At 53.4% G+C, this 19,758-nt stretch overlaps 1 protein-coding gene and 1 non-coding gene across 2 annotated transcripts; one reads left to right on the top strand and one right to left on the bottom strand.

Annotated features, from left to right (window-relative positions):
* Positions 1-2,576: 2,576 nt before the first annotated feature.
* Positions 2,577-9,211, bottom strand: HMOX1 (heme oxygenase 1). The gene is made up of 5 exons (XM_036299643.1): positions 9,004-9,211; positions 7,586-7,706; positions 5,254-5,745; positions 3,989-4,085; positions 2,577-3,084 (listed from the first exon to the last, which is right to left on the bottom strand). Exons 1-5 carry the CDS (start codon positions 9,024-9,026, stop codon positions 2,960-2,962), a joined length of 858 nt encoding a protein of 285 aa, XP_036155536.1. The 5' UTR covers positions 9,027-9,211; the 3' UTR covers positions 2,577-2,959.
* A 3,347-nt stretch (positions 9,212-12,558) lies between these two features.
* On the top strand, positions 12,559-12,665 carry LOC118652240. Its single transcript, XR_004966507.1, has one exon. It is a non-coding gene; the product is annotated as a U6 spliceosomal RNA (small nuclear RNA).
* The last annotated feature ends 7,093 nt before the right edge of the window (positions 12,666-19,758 follow it).

The raw sequence follows: 19,758 nt of genomic DNA, 5'->3' as shown, positions 1-19,758 counted from the left end.
TACACCTTGTTTATTCGGCCCGTGTTTGCCTTTGAGTTTGACATGCTTGTCCTAACCGTTAGGGCCTAACACACCTGGGACCAAAGTCATCCGATCGTGGGACTTGACATTTTCATAAACCCAGATGGTGTTTTGTTTTATTTTAAATGGAAGATTTTAAATTATTTGGACGCGCTTAACATTTGCGAAAATTCACGATCAGATTCCCAACCTAGCTTGAAAAATAGGGGGATTTGGCAAAAATGGACGCATGCTCCAGCAGCAACAAGGTCTGCGTAATCTCCCCCGTGTTTCGTTTCCATCCCCCAACACGAACTGGGAAGCACTTTTTTCTTTGCCACCACGTTCACACAAACATATGCTTATGGGGAGTGTTTACAATGTGTACTTTTACAGTGTATAAAAAAAGATATCAAACCCTGTCTGGTTTGGCTCAGTGGATAGAGCGCTAGCCTGTGGATTGAAGGGTCCCGGGTTCGATTCCAGTCAGGGGCACATGCCTGGGTTGTGGGCTCCATCCCCAGTCGGGGGTGTGCAGAAGGCAGCCAAGCAATGATTCTCTCATCATTGATGTTTCTACCTCGCTCTCCCTCTCCCTTCCTCTCTGAAATCAATAAAAATATATTTAAAATATATATATAACAAACGAATTTGAAATGGGCTTTTCTCACTGACACTTCACGGAAGCCCCTCTGAGTGGACAGAGATGGAACTCGTTCTAGTTGAGAGCTCCTGAATTTCCCAGTGTGAACATAATGCAGATTATTCAGCCATTTCCCCATTAGTACAATCCCAGGTGGTTTCTCTCCACCCCGCCACCCCCCTTCCTGTCTTTGTCACTACAAACAATGAATGCCTATGCCCTTCAAGGAAAACGGGAGGATGGGTCTTGGGTGCCTACCATGTACACACACATCTCATAAACAAACAGCGGCTGCTGGGCCTGGTCGCCCTTGGGAGCTTGTCATACCGTAAACATGAGTCCAGACTCCAGCCCAGCCACCTTTCCAAAACCAGAGCCTCCAGGGTGGGGCCCAGGGCTCCCGGGGGTGTGGGGAGGGTTCTGATGCCACCATCCGTCTGCAGACTGGCGTTGGGACACCGCTGGGCCCTCCCACCAGCTGTGGGAGGGAGGTGTGTTATTATTTTGCCAGTAAACAAAAGGAGACTAAGTGATTTGTCCAAGGTTCGGCACTTAGTGACAAAGCAGGGGCAGGGACAAAGGACCTGCTAATTCCCAGTCCTTGTGTACTGGTTTTTCTTATTTATTGATTTATTTGCTTTTATTGATTTCAGAGAGGAAGGGAGAGGGAGTTAGAAACATCAGTGTTGAGAGAATCATTGATCAGCTGCCTCCTGCATGCCCCCCTCCGCCCCCCGCCCCCCCCCCCCCCACACACACACACATACAACCCAGGCATGTGCCCTTGACTGGAATCAAACCCTGGACCCTTCAGTCCACAGGCCGACACTTTATCCACTAGGGCTCATGTACTAGTTTCTAAGGGAGTGCCTTGTCCCCTGCGCTCCCCAAGACCCCTTCAGCAAAAGGCTTTCCCTCTCCCAGATGGGGGAGAGGGGTGCATTTGTAATATTCCAGTGGCTTTGGGGACTTTGGGAAAGGCTTGGGTTATGGATGGAGCTGGGCAGACAGGCGTAAACCCTTCCTAACCCTCAGAGCATGGTAGCTCTCCTCAGATTTGCTGTGAGAATTCAATCAGATGACATAGGTGAGGTGACGGGCAGTACAAGGCTCACTTAGCAAGAACTCAAAACCCTGGTTGCAGGGGGTAGGGGAGGCCAGGGGATTGTCAAGGGCGGGGGGGAAAAAAGGACACATATGTAATACCCTTTGTAATACTTTAAGCAATAAAACAATAAAAATAAAAATAAAAAAACCCTGGTCGCCCTTGTTTCATTATGTACAGTGTTGGCATGTCACATGCATCCTACTTGCTTCTTGAGACAGGCAGGCGAGGCCTGTTTTCATGCTACAGGTAACAGAACTGAGTCCGCAGAGAGGTTCACGACTAACCTTAAAGGCAGAGCTATGCAGCAGAGCAGCAGGGACTTCAGCCCAGGGTCTCGCCGGGTCCCTAAGATTCCCAGTACAGGACTCAGACCGTATCCCAGAACCCGCTGGTGTCAGCCTAAGAGGGCGAGCCCATCCTCAGTCCAGGGGAGCCTTGCATCAAGCAGGGTTCACCAGAGTTGCCCACCAACTGCTTGAAGCTCACCCACCAACACTCAGAACAGAAAACATCCAAACCAGCCCACGCCACCCACACCGTCATCCCTGCTCCCCCCGTTCAAGACACAAGTGAGGGAAAGGCCCGCTCCCCAAGGGGCACAGAGCCAAGAACAACACTTCACGTGACTATCAGTCAATGCAGTTTATTATTCACAACGTTAGAGACCAAGGCCACAGTGCTGTTAAACACCTCCCCCAGCACCCAACCACCCCACCCCCAAACCCACCCCACCCTGCTATTATAACAGAACACAACAAAATGCCACAGGCAGGCTGAGCTGGGAACAAAAAGCAGCTCCAACAAAAACAAGACAAACACAAGACACAACATCCTGGCACATTTATATGAAAAGTGCCCACAGGGCAACGGTCATGGCACGTCAACAAGCAGACCGTGAACCCGGGGCGCTTGGAGGTTCGGGCAGTTGCTACTTCTGGCCACGTCTTCTGGGCTCTGCTGCAGGAACGGGGAGGGGGGGAGGGGGTGTCTGAGGGCCCGGCAGGACCCCTCGGTCCATTATGGAAGTTCAGGTCATCGGCTGGATGTGCTTTTGGTTGGGAAGACGGCGCCGACTCCTTCCTCCCTGCCAGAGAGGGGGGCATGGGGGTGCGGGAGGAGCGGACAGCTCCCCATGCCCACGGGATCTGCCCTCTCTAGAAAGAGGGCCCTCCGCTCGAGTCCATGGCCCAGGAGCCAACGCGTTACGTTCACATGGCGTAAAGCCCCATGGCAACCGTTGCCACCAGAAAGCTGAGTGTGAGGACCCATCGGATGAGTGGTGCCTGGGAGAAGACACTGGGCTTCCCTCTGGGGGTCTCCGTGGGCGTCAAGTCTGAAAGAGAAAAGGGGTTCATGTCAACAACAGGTGGACAGAGGTGGGGTGTTTGAGTTCACAGAAACACAGCGGAGGGGTGTCAGCAGTGTCCAATACAGTCCCCCTCAATGCCAGAATTCTGCTAGAATACAAACAAGTGGCCCTCTAGCTACTGCTTGAATACCTCCAAAGACAGGGGGCTCACTACTCCTCCGAGCTGTCTATTATTGCCCTTTCAACCAGCTGACACTGTGAGACCATGCCCTCCAGGGGTACTCCAAGGGAGCACACTTTGAGAACTGGTGCCTTAAGGCAATGTTGCCTCATCCCACCAGGCGGCCAATCCTATAGGGACTGGCATGTTCCAACGCTTCCAGGCACAGGTCCAACTAAGAGGGCCACGTGGTCCTGGCGCACGTGGGAAAGCCACAGGGCAGGTGGGTTAGGGTGGCACCAAGCACGCGGGGAGCTTCCCCTGAGCCTCCGAGGCACACGAGGGAGGGACTAACACGCAGCAAGACCCCAAGGTTACGTGTCTTCCTAGCGTCCCAGGGCAGGGTAACAGCTGGGAGTGGTCGCAGGCTCCCCGCCCCCCATCAGGGGTCTCTGTTCAGGAATCATTAAAGGGCCTCAAAGGAACCCAAATCAACCGAGGAAGGCTTTGCCCCTGACGTCGGAGGGTCCTCTGTGTGCAAGTCTCCACTTCAGAGCCAATGAACTAGAACTAACTCAGCTGCCCTTGGTTTCAGGGATGGGGAAACTGAGGTAGGGGGAGCTTACACGGCTTGCCCAGCGTCACACACTGAAGGCTGACCTCTTGCCCTTTGGCCTGCACCCCACTTTTTATTTAAAACATTCAGAAGACGGAAGAGTCAAGAGATACCAGAGCCCAGAGGAGACGCCGCTGCCCGGAGGCCCTCACCTTGCGTCCCGCTGCCGGCCCGCCGGCGAAGGCCTGGCTGCGAGGGACTCTGGTCCTCGGCTTTCTGGGGCAGCAGGTCCTGCAGCTCCTCAAACAGCTGGAAAACAGAGACGCGTGTCAGGGAGGGATGGCACTAGCCCAGCTGCTGGGGGATTGGGAATCTTGCTAAGAAATATTGAGGACAAAACCCCTAAGAAAAACATTGACTGTTCGTGTACCTTTCCTCCAGCTTAAGAGATAAGATGTCACAAGGGCATTTCACTCGCTTGACTGCCTGCTCTTCTCCAAATGCTCCCCAACACCCACCCTGGACCGAGGGTGCCCTGTCGCCATTCAGGGCCTTCGTGTCTATGCCGCTTGCTTTCCTCACGACTCTGTGAGGCCCCCTGGGAAAGCTTGTTTCATGGGGGTGTTCGCAACGAGGAAGCCGCAGTTCCTACAGGTGAAGTGCCCGGACCCAGGCTAACCACGGGGTCAGGGGGCAAGAGCCAGCCCTCCGACGGGCTTTGGCTCAAAATCCCATCCTTCTCCAACCCCTCTCTCTCTGAGAGACATGGATTTCCTTCGAGGATCCACCGACCAGGTTTGGCTTGCTGTTTGGGGGACTGCAAGGAAGGAGCAGGGAGCCAGGAGACCTTGAGCTAGGAGTCCCGTCCCCAGAGCGCCTCCAGGTGGGGGAGAGCGACAGGACTGTACAACATCCAGGCTAGGAGGAACCTCACCCCCCCACCCGGGACACCCCCCACCTCAGTGTCCACAAACCCCTCCTGCCAGGCTTTCCTCAAAGCGCACCTAGCCCGGGACTTGAGGCACTTCCTGGCTGGGCGGAGAGGCCCCAGGTCAGAGGCCACATCTGGGGCACCTATAACCTCTGCAGTGCCAACCTGGCAACACTCAACTTGAGTGTGTCAGTCCTACAACTGTGACGCTCATGCCCCCACGAGAACAGCAGCTAGCATCAGAGGGCTGCCTCTGCGCTGGCCCCGCGATGGTGACTTTGCTGGTATAAACTCATTTATCCCTCACAACTCTAAGAGGCAGGCACAATGACCCACTCATTTTACGGATGGGGAAACTGAGCTGGGGATTAAGGGACTTGCCTAAGATCACGTAGCCACTAAGTAAGTGGCAGAACTAGAACCCAGGCTTCCAAGTCTGGTAACTTTCTGCCCTCCAAAATCGCGCCACCCCCGCCCGCAACCCCACCTCCGATATAACAGAGGAGCAACAAACTGGAGTCAAGCCCTGGGCCGCCAGACCCTCACCTGAATGTTGAGCAGGAAGGCGGTCTTGGCCTCTTCGATGATCCTCCCCTTGACCTCAGGCGTCATCTCCAGAGAGTTCATGCGGGATCGGTACAGCTGCTTGAACTTGGTGGCGCTGTCGATGTTGGGGAAGGTGAAGAAGGCCAGGCCCTCGCCGGAGGTGGGCAGGTCCAAGGCCTTCTGGGCAATCTTCTTGAGCACCTGGCCCCCTGACAAGTCGCCCAGGTAGCGGGTGTAGGCGTGGGCCACCAGCAGCTCGGGCTGCCTGCGCCCCACCTCTTGGAGTCGCTGCACATAGCGCCTGGTGGCCTGTGTGTAGGGGATGGCCTCCTGCCAGCCGGGCCCATACCAGAAGGTCAAGTCCTGCTCCAGGGCCGCCCTGCGGTGCAGCTCTTCCGGGAAGTAGAGAGGGGCATAGACCGGGTTCTCCTTGTTGCGCTCAATCTCCTCCTCCAGGGCCTTGTAGATGTGATACAGGGAGGCCATCACCAGCTGAAACCAGAGAGAGCAGGTCAGGACCCCCATCCCAACAGCAGCCCCCACCCCTCCCCAGGCTGGGCTCCCACCTCCTGCCTGCCCCTCCGACCTCCCCACACTGATCACACACTTCCTGAGCCTAAAGCCTTTTTACCCCCCTGGGTAAACACATGGCCTCACTTAATCCTCACAAAAACACAGGAGTTGCTATCCCCATTTTACAGAAAAGCAAACTAAGGCTCAGAGAGGGTATGAGATGTGGAGGTTGCACAGCCAGTAAGAAATGACAAGCCTGTAAGGAATCAAGCCTAGATGCTGCTAGGAAGCCATGCTGGCTCTGAGCAAGGGAATGCCTGAATGAAAGCACGTACAAGGGACGCAGGTGCCTCTACCTTTGACCTCTGGGTGGCTGGCTGCAGGGCCCCATTCTCCCTCCTGGAGGCCCACTCCGAACCCCACCACCTCTGGCTGCTGGGCTGGGGTGACACGCCCAGTGTACCTTGGCTGGGGAATTCCTGTTACACATAATACTCTAGCTGTGTGACCATGGGTGAGCCACTCTCCCTCCCTGGGAGATCTGAGGTCCGAGTGACGGCAAGTCAGGCCTTGGTCCCCACCCCCTGCAAAGGGAGTAATCCTAAAACGATGGAGCAGGACGACACAGGTAAAGCACTGGGCGCAGCCTGGCACGCAGGTGCAGCCGGGCACTCAGCACTGGAATCGGAGGCCGTGGCGCTGCATGCCACCTCCTTCAGCACACCCTACGCGAGCACTGGGTCCTCTCGCGGACTTCGTGCCCACTTTGAACTCAGTGGCTTAGCGGTAAGACTGAAATCTCCGAGGGGTAGGGGGGCTGCGGGTGGGGTATTCCAGCAGTCACTCCCTGCTCCTGCTGCCCCAGCCACTTAACAGCAACTGGGTGTAAGTCATCTTTTTGAGGCGGAAAGAGGAAGGCAAGGAAGAGGGAACAAGAGCTAGAGCCAGCACTCACAGGATGTAGGCAAGGGCCCCAACCCACCTACAACTGCTTGTTAAATCCCCCTTCCTTCGCTGGAGCACATCTGAGGCTGGGAGTGGGGGAAGGCCCAGGTTGCAAAAGGGAGGGGTGCTAGGAGTGGCGGGATGAAGCTCCCCCACCCTCTATGTTCAGCCTGAACAAGCCCTTCCTCGTGCTGATGCTTTAACACTAGGCACTTGTCTGGTTCTTTGTCAAGTGTGTCCTATTTGCATGAATTGCACAACTGTGCTGGGAATTAGCAAAGTCGGTGTCGGGCATAAAGGGAGAACTTAAGAAAACCCAATTCACAGCTGAGGGACAAGTTGCTTAGGGAGGTGAAGGTGAGGTGTCCACAGTCTAACTGTTAGGAAATGGTGGAGCCAGGGCTCAAACCCGTACTGCCCTTGCCTTCGAGGAAGATTAGAATTAAGTCAGGACACAAGCTCTGAAATGAGACCTACCTTGGTTTGACTTTGGCCTTTCCTATGTACTTACTGGCCGTGTGACCGTCTATTAATTACTTAACCTCTTTGAGCCTTCCCTTCCTTATCTTCCTTTCCAGGGTTGAGGCACAAATTAGATACCAAGTGTGTAAAATACCCAGCTTGGAAAAGGTGCTCAGTTGATGGCACTACTTGCCCCAGCCCCTCCACAATGCTATGTAGCAGGCTATGAATTTGCTGTGTGACCTTGCGCAAGTCACCTCCCCTCTCTGAGCCTCAATGTCATCATCTATAAAATGATCCTCTCAGACATTCCTATCTGGTCCCTCAGCATCCCTAGTCCCAGTCCCACTGAAACACCTGCCTGAGGCTTGAGCACACCCACACCTGTCATACCCTCCACGAGGACACATACCTTAAAGCCTTCTCGAGTCACCTGGCCCTTCTGAAAGTTCCTCATGAACTCGGCATTCTCTGCCTGGGTGTGCACCTCCTTGGTGGCCTCCTTCAGGGCCTCTGACAAATCCTGGGGCATGCTGCAGAGGGAGGGGAGGGAGGGTGAACAGGGGGTGGCTATGAGCAGGGTTCTACCAGAGGCTGAGCTCTGAGGGTGCCCCGCTTCTCCACAGAAATAAGCCCAGCCTCCCATCTATCTAATCCACAGGCCACATTCCCAGCTGCCTTAAGATGCAGGCCCATAGCCCTGGCAGGGTAGCTCAGGTGGTTAGAGTGTCATCCGGATACGCCCAAGGCTGTGGGTTTGATCCACGGTCAGGGCACATACAAGAATCACCCAAGGAATGCATCAGTAAGTGGAACAACAAATCAATGTTTCTCCCTTCCCCCTTCCTCTCGCTCTCAAATCAATCAATAAATTTAAAAATGTAAAAAAAAAAAAAAAAAAAAGATGCAAGCCCATCAACACTCTTCAGTCAGTAAGAGATTGTACTATGGCCCCCAAAACCAAGGGGGAATCCTGGCAGTTATTCTAAGGAAAGGGAAGAAGAGGCAGCACAACCCCGGAAGCGGCAGCAGGGGGCAGGGTGAGCGCTGTACTCAGTGTCTGATTGCGCTGACGGGCTTTTAGAGCGGAGATTAAACTCATTTATTTTGTTGAGATTTCAGGTCCAAATCTCATTACCTACCCCCTATAATATACTCATTATAAAATACTTCCTGTGTTAAAATGCCCGAGTAAAGCTGTGCTTTACTAAAAATAAAATAAAAAGTTTCTTTCTGGGAGTTTTTCTGTGGCATGTCTGTACTTATTTCCCACTGAATTGCCATTTCTCCTTTCTCTCCCACCTGCACCCCTTCCAGGAAACAAGCACCCCCGTTCCGCGCATGCAGATCAGATCCTTGGGAGAAGGGACGGAGCCAGAGGGACAGATGACCAAGGTTCCAATCCCAGCCGGACACCTGCTGGCGGAGCGACCCTGGGCTTGCTGCGTCCTCGGCGGTGAATGGGGACACCGTGGCCACAGCGGTGTCTGACAGCTGGTGGGAGGGGGGCTCGGCCCAGGGTGGGCCCCGGGGGGGCCCACACAGCCAAGCCCCGCAGCCCGAGGGGCCCGAGGTGACCAAGCAGAGACACCCCCGAGCACACGCCAAAGTGCAAATACTAACAACGAAGCTGGACGCCGTAGCAACACTCCCAGGGGTCACCCACGTCTCGCGCCAGCGAGCGGGCATGTTAGTCACCTTCCAGCCGCCAACTCACTCCCGGGTACAGAGAGGACCGGCGCCCAGACCCTCCTCGCCCCCAGCCCCGGGACCGACCGGCGGCTCAGCGCGTGGCTCCGGTCCCGTCCCCGTCCCCCTCCCAGTGCTTGCCTGTCGGGCTGCGGGCGCTCCATCTGGGCGGCTAGGTTCACTCGGTGCTGGTTCGGGATCGGCTCGGGACTGGCTCCGACGGCGCTGGCTCGGCACCGGCTCGGGATCGGCTCGGGACTGGCTCCGACGGCGCTGGCTCGGGACCGGCTCGGGACTGGCTCCGACGTCTGGAGGCGGCGGCAGAAGGCGAGCGAGTGACTGTGCCGAGCCCGGCGGCGCCGTCCATTTATACCCGGAGGAGGGGTCACGTGGCTGCCGCCCCACAGCTGATCCCGTTTCTGGCGCCGCAGAGCAACACCCTCGCTCGCCCGCCCCGCCCGCGCCCAGGCTGGCTGGGGGGGAAGGGGGCGAAGGGGGAAGCGGTCACATGAGCCTTGGCAAACAAAGCAAAGCTTTTAGAAAGAGAACGTAAAAACAAATAAAATGCTCATCTGGAAATCTGAGTAGTTGTGTGTGATTTTGTTCCTTCCAAACGCCATCCCCCCGACCCCCCAGGGATGGGGCTTGAGGCCCCCCAGGAGTCCGAGGGTTCCAGAGAGCTGAGAGGAAGCGCGTCTCAGAGGTGGAGGCTGCTGGGCAGCATGGCTCCCCAGTGACCAGGGATGCCTAGCCCTCAGTCCAGGCTGCTTCTCATCCCAACCGGCAGCCCCGGGCTCGGCTGGAACAGACGCCCCCCACCCCCACCCCAGGGCAGAGGAGGCCAGGGCAGCGCGGCTGGTTCCGTCCTCTGTCCCGCTGCGGAGCTCGCAGCCCTCCCCCCTGCTTATTCAGCTTCCTGACTTCCCCTTCCCGCTCCTCAAGCCCAGGAATGATCCAGACGGTCTTCTCCTCCTGCGATCTGCCAAACAAGCCCCCCCCCGCCCCCGCCCCCATTCCACATCCTAATCCCAGAACCTGCGAATGTGTTACTCTCCAGGGCAAAAGGGATTTTACAGATGTGAGTAAATTAACGACCTTGTAATGCGAGATTATCCTGGATTATCCAAGTGAGCCCAATGCAATCACAAAGTCCTTGTAAGAGGGGGGCTGCAGGGTTACCCACACAGAAGGGGGTGTGACAAGAGAAGCGGAGGCCAGGGAGAGAGGTCACTAGGCACTAGCAGGGGTGGGCAAACTTTTTGACTCAGGGCCACAATGGGTTCTTAAACTGGACCGGAGGGCCGAACAAAAGCATGGATGGAGTGTTTGTGTGAACTAATATAAATTCAAAGTAAACATCATTACATAAAAGGGTACGGTCTTTTTTTTTTTTTTAGTTTTATTCATTTCAGACGGGCCCCATAGTTTGCCCACGGCTGCTAGGAGATGCTCCCTGCTAGCTTTGAAGGTGGAGTTAGGGGCCACCAGCCCAGAAAGCGGGCAGCCTCAGAAGCCAGAAAACGGGGAGCAAGTGGATTCTCCTCAGAACTCCAGGAGGAATGCAGCCCAGCCAGCCTAGGACTCTGACCTCCAGAGAATCTATTACATTAACACTGAATAGGTTAACAGACGCTGCGGATGAATTCAAGGTTACAGGTTTTAGAACCGGGAGGGCATCGTGGACTTTCTGGGTGGGCCCAGGCTAATCACATGCCCTCCTGTGAGTACAGAACTTTCCCTGGCAGTGGCAGGCAGAGAGATGGCGAGTGTGAGAGGACTCAGTGTTTGCAGTGTTACATCGGAGTCAAGGCAGGGCAGGCCCCAAGGTGGGACCAAGGTGGCAGCAGCTGGAGGTCAGCGTGGCTGGAGCCGAGAGGAGAGGGCAGGTGGGAGATGAGAGCAGGGAGAGACCGGACCGAGCCCGCAGGGCCTGCACCAGGGCAAGGGCCTTCTGTGAGTGAGGGAGACTGCAGGGCTAAGGGAAGTGATGGGATATCACCAGTTTTCCTGGCGTCCGTGGTGAGACCGGGCTGAAGAAGGCCCTGGGCAGGAGGCTACCGACTGCAGTAATCCGGGGGGAGATTGATGGAGGCTTGGACAGGGTGGGCTGAGAAGTGACCTAGGATAGCCCTATGCTAAAGGCAGAGGCAGCAAGAATTTGCGAATAGGGAGGGGGATGTGAGAGAGAATTGCACTCCAGGACAACGCCAGAGTTCGGGGGTCAACCGGCTGGGAAGACAGACTTGCCAGTTTACTGCGATGGGGGGAGACTCGGCAGCTCAGTGTCAGACAAATAAATGCTGAGATGCATGGACAGGGGCTTGGCAAACAAGGTGGTCAACAGGAGTCTTTTGTCCTTTTCGAGAAGTTTCACATCCTCCTGCCTGCCTGGAAAGCTGCCCTTTCACCCACCAGAGGGCGGCTGAGGAGGCAGCCAGTGACTCAGCAAAATCCGCCTGGCTCCGAGTCCCCCCTCCCAACCGTGACACAGCAGAAATGCAGCTGCACGTGGGGAATGAGGAAATCTCGACTCAGCACTCCCGGCACCGCCTGCAGCCTGGAAAAAAGAGAAGCGGTTTGGGCTGCAGGGAGGGGCCCGATTGTGGCTCCAGAGCTTCTAAACGTGAAAAGCAGAGGCGAGACCCCAGCTAAGGGGGAGTCTCTTCTTTCAGCTGGACGGTGTCCCGGGAAAATGGAGAGACCCCCTCCTGAGCACCCCTGATAAATGAGGTCACACAGGCTTCCCTGAGCCCACACAGACCCCAGAGGACATGCCTCGGACCCAGCAGGCAGGGACCTGGTGGCCATGGGCAGCCTAACTGGAGTGACAAGCCCCATTAGAAAACACCCCCAGACTCCAGACACTGGAGCTGCCTGGGCTGTCAGCAGGGTTGAAACCCCACCACAGACGGGGAAATGTTTGCTACACGTGTGACAGACAGAAGGTGAGCATCCCGCGTGCAAGAGCTCCCGAAAGAAGTAAGACAGTCGCCAGGAAAGGTTGACTAACATTTAATATTGGTGTCAACGGAGGAAACATTTTTTAACGAAAAAAAAACCATTGAAACCTGTAAAGAATTTTTGTGAGTTTATTTGAGCCAAACTGTCGACATATGCCGGGAAGCAGAACCTCAACGAATTGAGATAGTGCTCCGGAGAATGGCAGGGTTACATCCGTATTTATACATGAAATTCAAAGGAGGGACGTAGGTGGGTTACATAAAATTCATTGGTGATAGATTAAGGAGGAGGGATAAAGCAAAGCGGGGAAACCTCTGGGATTGGATAAAAAGTAAAATAATGAACACATACTTAGATGGGTGCAGGATCAATTCACATGATAAATGAAGGAATCTGCTGCATCTGTCCTGGGCCCAGCACACCTGGCTGTGCCCCAGGGGTTCCATAAAAAGAGAAGTCACAAGTTACCCAGATATTCCAAGGATATGTTATCTTAGATGCAAAAAGACAGATAGGCTCAGTTACGGTAAAGTGGGCCTTGTCAGTGAAGATACAGGCCTAGGGCGTAACTGCCCACCATAACTGCTTTCAGTTTCAGTTTAATTTCAGACCATCCTTTGTGGTTATTTTAGGTCTCTGAGTCTGCTAGGCTGCCACGCAGGCCTTCCCTGAGCTTGTCAGGTCAGCGTGTGGCCCCTTTCGTCCACACATTCAAACCTGTGAAGAATTTTTTGAGTGCTCACTTCGGCAGCACATGTACTGAAATTGGAACGATACAGAGACAATTAACATGGCCCCTGCACAAGGATGACACACAAATCTGTGAAGTGGTCCATTTAAAAAAAAAAAAAAAGATTTTTTAAAATTTATTTTTAGTTTATTTGAGCCAAACGTGACAATTGCCAGGAAGCAGAATCTCAACGGATTGCTCCAGAGAATGGCAATCAAAGGAGGAGACATGGTGGGTTACGTGAAATCTATTGGTGATAGATTAGCAAAGTGTGTTGGGGGGGGGAGCCTTGGGATTGGATAAAAAGTAAAGTGAGCCAAAGCCGGTTTGGCTCAGAGGATAGAGCGTCGGCCTGCGGATTGAAGGGTCCCGGGTTCGATTCCGGTCAGGGGCATGTACCTGGGTTGTAGGCACTTCCCCAGTGGGGGATGTTTCTAACTCTCTATCTCTCTCCCTTCCTCTCTGTAAAAAATCAATAAAATATATTTTAAAAAAAAAAGTAAAGTGATAGACATACTTCTTTTACTTAGATGGGTGCAGTATAGTTAACAGTCAACAACCAACTCAACAATGAGGGGGTTTATGGTCTAGCGAGTTGGGCTTTGAGGGGGTGTGGGAGAGGGAAATTACTTTGTTTTTGCAAAGGCCTATTAGACATGTCATCTTAGGCTTAGTTTAGGTGAAGATGAACCTTTCTTAGGGAAAAATCCTGCCTTAGGACATGACTACCCACCCTAAACTGCTTTCAGTTAGGAAAAAAGCTTTCATTTCAGACCACCCTCTGTGGTTACTTTAGGTCTCTAGTTTGCAAGGTGGCCAGGCACACGTCTCTGAGCTAGTCAGAGGCCCCTTTCCGTCCACCCTGGGTGCTCATCGTGAGCACCCTGGGAGGGCTGGGAGCCGAAAAAGGGCAGGAGAAGCCCAGCTGGCTGACGGAACACCTTTCCATCCATTCTTTATCTCCTTCACTCCTCCTCTTGTCCCCAACTTCCCCGATAAGACAACTGAGGTGACTGCACCGCTGCTCTGGTCCACAGCCTTTCGTAGCTCCAAAGCCAGACAACCACTGGGTCCGGGCTGCCTGTTGCTGTTATGCCCAGATTTCAAGATCCCCAAGAAAACCACACCAGGGAGCCAGTCCGATGCAAAAGCAGAGGGTCCTGTATTGAGCTAGCTAACTCGACCCTGCCTTCCGGCCGACGCAGCAACCGGAAGCAGAATGACCCCACCGTGGGAAAAACAGGGTTTTAATAGGGGGTGGAGTGAGGGGAGGGGAGCTGACTGTGGGCCCTGCCGATTGGCCAGGCGCCAGTCGGATCTTCCTACATAGGATGTGGTCATCTCCATGGCGCGCACGTCCCTTGAAAGCTAGACGTTGGCCTCACGCCAAACCGGCAGGAGCAACCCGCCTCGTCTCAAATCCACGAGGGGCATATCCATCCCTCCTGGGGTGAGGGGCATATCCAACCCTCCTGGGGAGCGGAACGTCTTCCAACTCTCCCCCGCCTGTGGTCGTTCACGGCGCGTCCGCCTAGACCCCTCAGGCAATTCCAGATTCCAGAAACGAGCTCACACTGAACAGAACATACAAGGACACACACCTACCGCGGTCAGTCAGACTCTTCGGATCAGGGGTCCCTCGATGGTCTTGGGAATCCCAGACGAGCCCCCAAAATGTTGTGCCCAGATTTCAAGGTTCCCAGGACCCCCAGGGAGCCCGTCAGTCCGATGCAAAAGCAAAGAGTCCTTTATTTCGAACTAGTTCGGCTCCCCGACCACACTCACCGATGCAACGGTAAGCCCAGTGGCCGAGAGCGAGGCCTGATGGGATTGTGGGTTTTATAGTAAGGGCAGGGAAGGGGACTGTGGGCCCCTCCGATTGGCCAGGCGCGAGTCGGGTTCTTGTTACACAGGATGTGGTCATCTCTATGGTGCGCACATCCCTTGATTGTCATTGGTTAGTTTAAAGAAATCCTGGGCGTGGTCAGCAGGGGCCTGGGCTTCCGGGAAGAAGGCACTCGCCTGAGCACATGGCGGCCGCCCCAAAAATGGAGGACCCAGGGCAAGATGGAGGGCGCAGTCCTAGCCCCCCACCCAGGGCGAGCTGAGCCCAGGCTCCAGGGGCCAGTCCGGTTGCTGGGGGTCCAGCAGATCAACCAGTTCCAGCCCAGACAGGAAGTCCACGTCCTCCGTCTCATTCCCGGGGGCGCTGGCGGTCGCCTTCTCCTCCATCTCCTCGGGCTAGGGCACGTGCCCCGCCCCGCCACCGCTGCTGCCACGTGGGTCTGGTCCGGGGGTGGCAGGTGGGTGGCAGCCTGCGCCGGGCTCCCACCGTGGGCTGGGGAGTCGGTGCCCGAGGCCGCCAGCAGCATGGTCAGGCCCCGCGACGACTCGCCCTTTCAATCTTGTTATGAGAGAGCTTATAGCTCTGCCCTCTCCTGCCACCTTTGAATCTCTCCACACCAGAGGCGGATTCGGCAGTGGGATTTCATTTCTTATTACAGATTTTAGATTTCAAACACAAATTAAGATATTAATTTGAACAAGAAACCACATTGAGGTGACCATGGCACTCTTTTTTTTATTAAGACTGTGATTGCTAATTTATTAAGCATTAAAGATATAAATAAATCTGAGAGGCAGGCACACTTTCTGCCCCACCTGCATTTCCTTAGTAAAACTCTGCCTTAAAACTCCACCCCTGAAATCCCATCCTGCCTCAGTGAGCAGACATTCCTTTTGTGATTGACTAAGTCAGAGGGCGGGGCCTTTGTTGTTCCAAGATGGCGGCCCCCAGGGGCACAGCATGCCATGCGGCCAACATAGCGGCTGCCAAGTCAGGCAGCTCAACATTGTGGCTGTCTAAACTGTTCTCTGACAGAAAAGATGATTTCCTCATTCTCACAATAAACAAGGGAAGAGCAAACCAAAATCCCTAAAAGATAGATGGCCAACATTATATTGCAGAACTTTAAACCATGTTTTTTCTGTCTAGGGACTACTGGTGGAAAGCTGATTTCAAAGGAGCCACCTTTTGTCGGCTTGACCTTTTCTGAGAAGGTCAGCTAGCAAAAGGTGTAGCCATTGAAATGCAAACTAACTAACATTCCAAAAGATGACTACTGGTGGGAATTGGACTACCTTCCTGCTAGGGGAAGGGTGTGTCTACCCCTCCCTCCACTAAAAAAAGGTGTAGCTTTAAACTTTCGTGCACAGATAGGGTCCCTAGGCCTGGCCGGAGATCATGGCCGATCTGTGGGGCAACTGGCAGGATGGTCAGGGGGCCCCTGCTGGCACCCGCCTTGGCTGGCCTGGAGCCTGCAGGCTGGGGGCAGCTCCTGCGTTGAATGTCTGCCCCCTGGTGGTCAGTGCGCATCATAGCGACTGGTCGTTCTGCTGGTTGTTCTGCCGTTTGGTCAATTTGCATATTAGGGTTTTATTATATAGGATGAGGATGAAAACATGTATCCACACAAAGACTTGTACATGAATGGTCACAATGGCTTGATTTGTAATAGTCCCAAACTGGAAACAACCCACATGTCTGTCAGCAGGGGAACCGGTTAGCATATGGTGGTATGACATACACTGGATACTCAGCAATCAAAAGGAATAAACAGCACAGCCGGTGTGGCTCAGTGGTTGAGCGTGGACCAGGAAGTCATGGTTCGATTCCCTGTCAGGGAACACGTGGGTTGTGGACTCGGTCCCCAGAGGAGGGCATGCAGGAGGCAGCCAATCTATGATTCTCTCTCATCATTGATGCTTCTATCTCTCTCTCCCTTTCCTTTCCGCTCTGAAATCAATAAAAATATATTTTTTAACAAGCCAGACCCCCCAAAAAAGAAGCTTACTGTCTATTTACATAAATATAAAATTACATATAAAATATATATAAAATTATATAAAATTCTAGAAAATCTAATCAGACCTGGAAGGGGGCACGGACAGGGGTTTACAAAGGACTGTGAGGAAACTTTTGGGAGTGGTGAATAAGTTCCTTATCCTGATTGTGGAGATGGTTTCGCAGGTTGTACTTGTTAAAGCTAATCAAGTTATACACTTGAAATATGTAAAGTTTTGTATGTCAATTACATTTATTAAAAAGATAATTTTTAAAAATTTATTTTTCCATTAATTGACCCTAGAGAAAGAGAAACATCCATCTGCTGTTCCACTCCTCCACGCATTCACTGGTTGACTCCTGCATGCTCCCTGACCAGGGATCGAACCCGCAACCTCGGTGTACCTGAACGATGCTCCAACCAACTGAGCTACCGGGCCAGAGCAACTATATGTCAATCAAACTGTGGGACAGACTCAGCCTAGACTTTCCTGATGTTTTCCCTTCACATGATGGGGCCTCCCCTGAGCTCCCTGTGCCCCAGGGGCTCCCACCCAGGGAAGGTGAGCTCCATGAGGGCAGCCAGGACCGTGTGGAGTTTACCTCCCTATCCCAGAGCCTGGCACAAGGCAGCCAATCCCTACATTTTTCATGAATGAGGCTTAGCAGAGTTAAATTCCCTGCCTATGGTCACACTGCTCACCTGGGACTCAAGGTCAGGTACACCTGTCTCTAAAACACACTCAAGTTCAAAAACAACCAGCCGTCCAGAGACTCTGAGCTTGAGGCCGTTGGGGGGCGGTGTAGAAAAAAGCAACATCTTTCTCCAACATTGCCCAGCCTCCACGAGCACAGCCCAGTGATGGCCTGGCCAATATGGAGCCTGACTGTGGCCCCAAGACCTGGTCCAACCTGACCAAGGCACTTCCAGGTAGTGCAGACTGTTTAAAGCAATGAGCTCTTAGCAAGAGAACTGCAGTCAAAGCTGGTATCCATGACTTACGTGTGTGCACTTTAACCCCTCCCACCTTTTATTTTCTCATCTGACAAAATCAGCTCAAGGGGATGTGGTGAGAATTAAGTCGGTTTAATATCTGTAAGAAGCTCAGGACAGGGCTGGGGTGGGAGGTGCTGGCACAGAGGAACTCAGGTTTGGTCAGAGAGCCGCATCCAGTTCCTCTTTCAGGATTCTGCCAGAGTCTTTTCCTATCTAGAAATTTCTGGATGGTTCTGAGTAGGGTGGGGTCACTAACATCTGACAAACCTTACTCTCATTTGGGAGTTTTGAATCTCAGATACCCGACTTTACTTTTCCTTTTCTCTCTAAAAGTAACTACTTTGAAATGATTTCAAATGTCCAGGGAAGCTGCAAGAATAACAAGTACAGCCCTAGCTGGTTTGGCTCAGTGGATAGAGCGTTGGCCTGCGGACAGAGGGGTCCCAGGTTCGATTCCGGTCAAGCGCACATGCTGGGGGTTGTGGGCTCGATCCCTGGTGGGGAGCATGCAGGAGGCAGCCAATAGGTGATTCTCTCTCATCATTGATGTTTCTATCTCTCTCTCCCTATCCCTTCCTCTCGGAAGTCAATAAAAATATATTTTTTTAAAAAGAATAAAAAGTACAGAGGATTCCTGTATATTGTCACCTAGATTCACCAGTATTTTGTCATATTGTTTTATCACTCATTCTCTCTCCATCACATACATACATACATTATATATATTATACATATTATTTCTGGCTCACTTGATAGTAAGTTGCTGACATCATATCCCTTTACCCCCAAATTCATCACCAGGATAGTCTGTTGTAACCGCAGCACAATCACAGACACCAGGAAATTTGACTTCCTTACGCATTCATTACTAAAGCCTACACCTCCGATTTGCCTATGGCCCTGGGGGGGTTCCAACCCAGATGGTGCCTTGCATTTCCTTGTCCTGCTTCTTTGCTCTGGGCAGCCAGCGGTTCAGGATCTTGTTTTGGAAAAGTTCGGCCGGCTGTTTGGCCGTTGTCCCTCTAATTGGGACCTCAGTGTCCACCCGACCCTGCTCTACGACCTGACGAAGCCCCCTGGCCTGTGGGAGGCTACTGAGAAATATTCGTTTCCTAAATCGGGGACAGGGAGGACGACAGGCTGAGGACCTGTGGGAGGGGGGAGGGAGGCTTGGCTTTGCCAGGACTCTGAGGTCAGCCAGTCCGTACGTGCCGGGCCCCAGGGAGTCGCTGCCTCTGCTCCACGGATGCCAGGACTTTGGCCCAAGGGATTAAACCGGGGCAGCTGGGAGCGTGACTCAGCGAAAACAGACCTCGGGACCGTGACTCAGCAAAAAGCCGCCGGTGTCCTTGACTCAGCAAGAAAGGCGCAGCCTCGCGCTGGCTGGGGAAAGGATTACTCAGCAGGATCCGGCGCCCCGAGCGGCCCCTGGGTGGGAACCCTGCGCGCCTCGCCTCTTTACCCCAAACCCTGCCTCTTTACCCCAAACCCTGCCTCTTTACCCCAAACGTCTCCTCTCACCGCGCAGGGCTGTTGGGTTGGGCGGCTTAGAGCCCGGCAGTGGCAGACACTCACCCGGGACCTTAACAAACGCCCCTCAGTCCCCGGCAGGGTGTTGGCAGGACTGAGTGCCGGGACATGTCCTTCTGCCCGGCTCAAGGCGCACTTGGCGTCTCTCTGGGGCCCGTGTCCCCATCTTAAAACTGAGGCAAGCTCCTTTCACTTTACGACACCCCATGGGTCTACTGGCTTCCTTGACTTTTAAACAAACAAAATTGTTAAATAATCCTTTTTTGATTTCAGAGAGGAAGCGATAGAAACATCAATGAGAATCACTGGTCGGTTGCCTCCTGCACGCCCCCTACTGGGGATCAAGCCTGAAACCCAGGCATGTGCCCTTGATGGGAATCGAACCCGGGACCCTTCAGTTCACAGGCTGACAGTCTAACCACTGAGCAACTGGCTAGGGCTGACTGCCATTATAATGTCTGTTTTATACCTTTTCCTCCCTTTTGCTTAACATGACTGTTTTCAAATTCGTACAAGACCCTTTCACGTAAGCACTATTTTGAAGGCTGCACAAAAATCCATTCAGTGGACATACTCATTCAACACCTTAGTATCCTAGGGGCCCAGCCCCTGCTGTTAAAGGGTTGCTTCCTACTTGTTTTTCCTATTGAGAAAGATAAGAAGGCACATTTAAAACAAACAAACAAAAAAACAAACAAAAAACAATCTCAGTGGCTTTCACACACTAGGGGAGGGGCATAACTCATGTCAGAGAATTGTCTGTTTTATTTTTGAATATACTTACCTGCCTTCCCCTCCCTGCCGAGGTCTGGATGGAAAGGTGAGGCAAAGGGG

Source organism: Myotis myotis, unplaced genomic scaffold (assembly GCF_014108235.1).
Source record: "Myotis myotis isolate mMyoMyo1 unplaced genomic scaffold, mMyoMyo1.p scaffold_m19_p_3, whole genome shotgun sequence".
Lineage (NCBI taxonomy): Eukaryota > Metazoa > Chordata > Mammalia > Chiroptera > Vespertilionidae > Myotis > Myotis myotis.
The sequence above is the reverse complement of the archived record's forward strand: the minus strand, read 5'-3'. Positions and strand labels throughout refer to the sequence as shown.

Coding starts and splice junctions, on each gene's coding strand:
- HMOX1 (XM_036299643.1), bottom strand. CDS start 9,026: ATGGAGCGCCCGCAGCCCGACAG. Junction 4,086..5,253: donor CCTTCCTGCTCAACATTCAG/GTGAGGGTCTGG, acceptor TCTGTTTTCCAG/CTGTTTGAGGAGCTGCAGGA. Junction 3,085..3,988: donor GGCCGGCAGCGGGACGCAAG/GTGAGGGCCTCC, acceptor TTTCTCTTTCAG/ACTTGACGCCCACGGAGACC.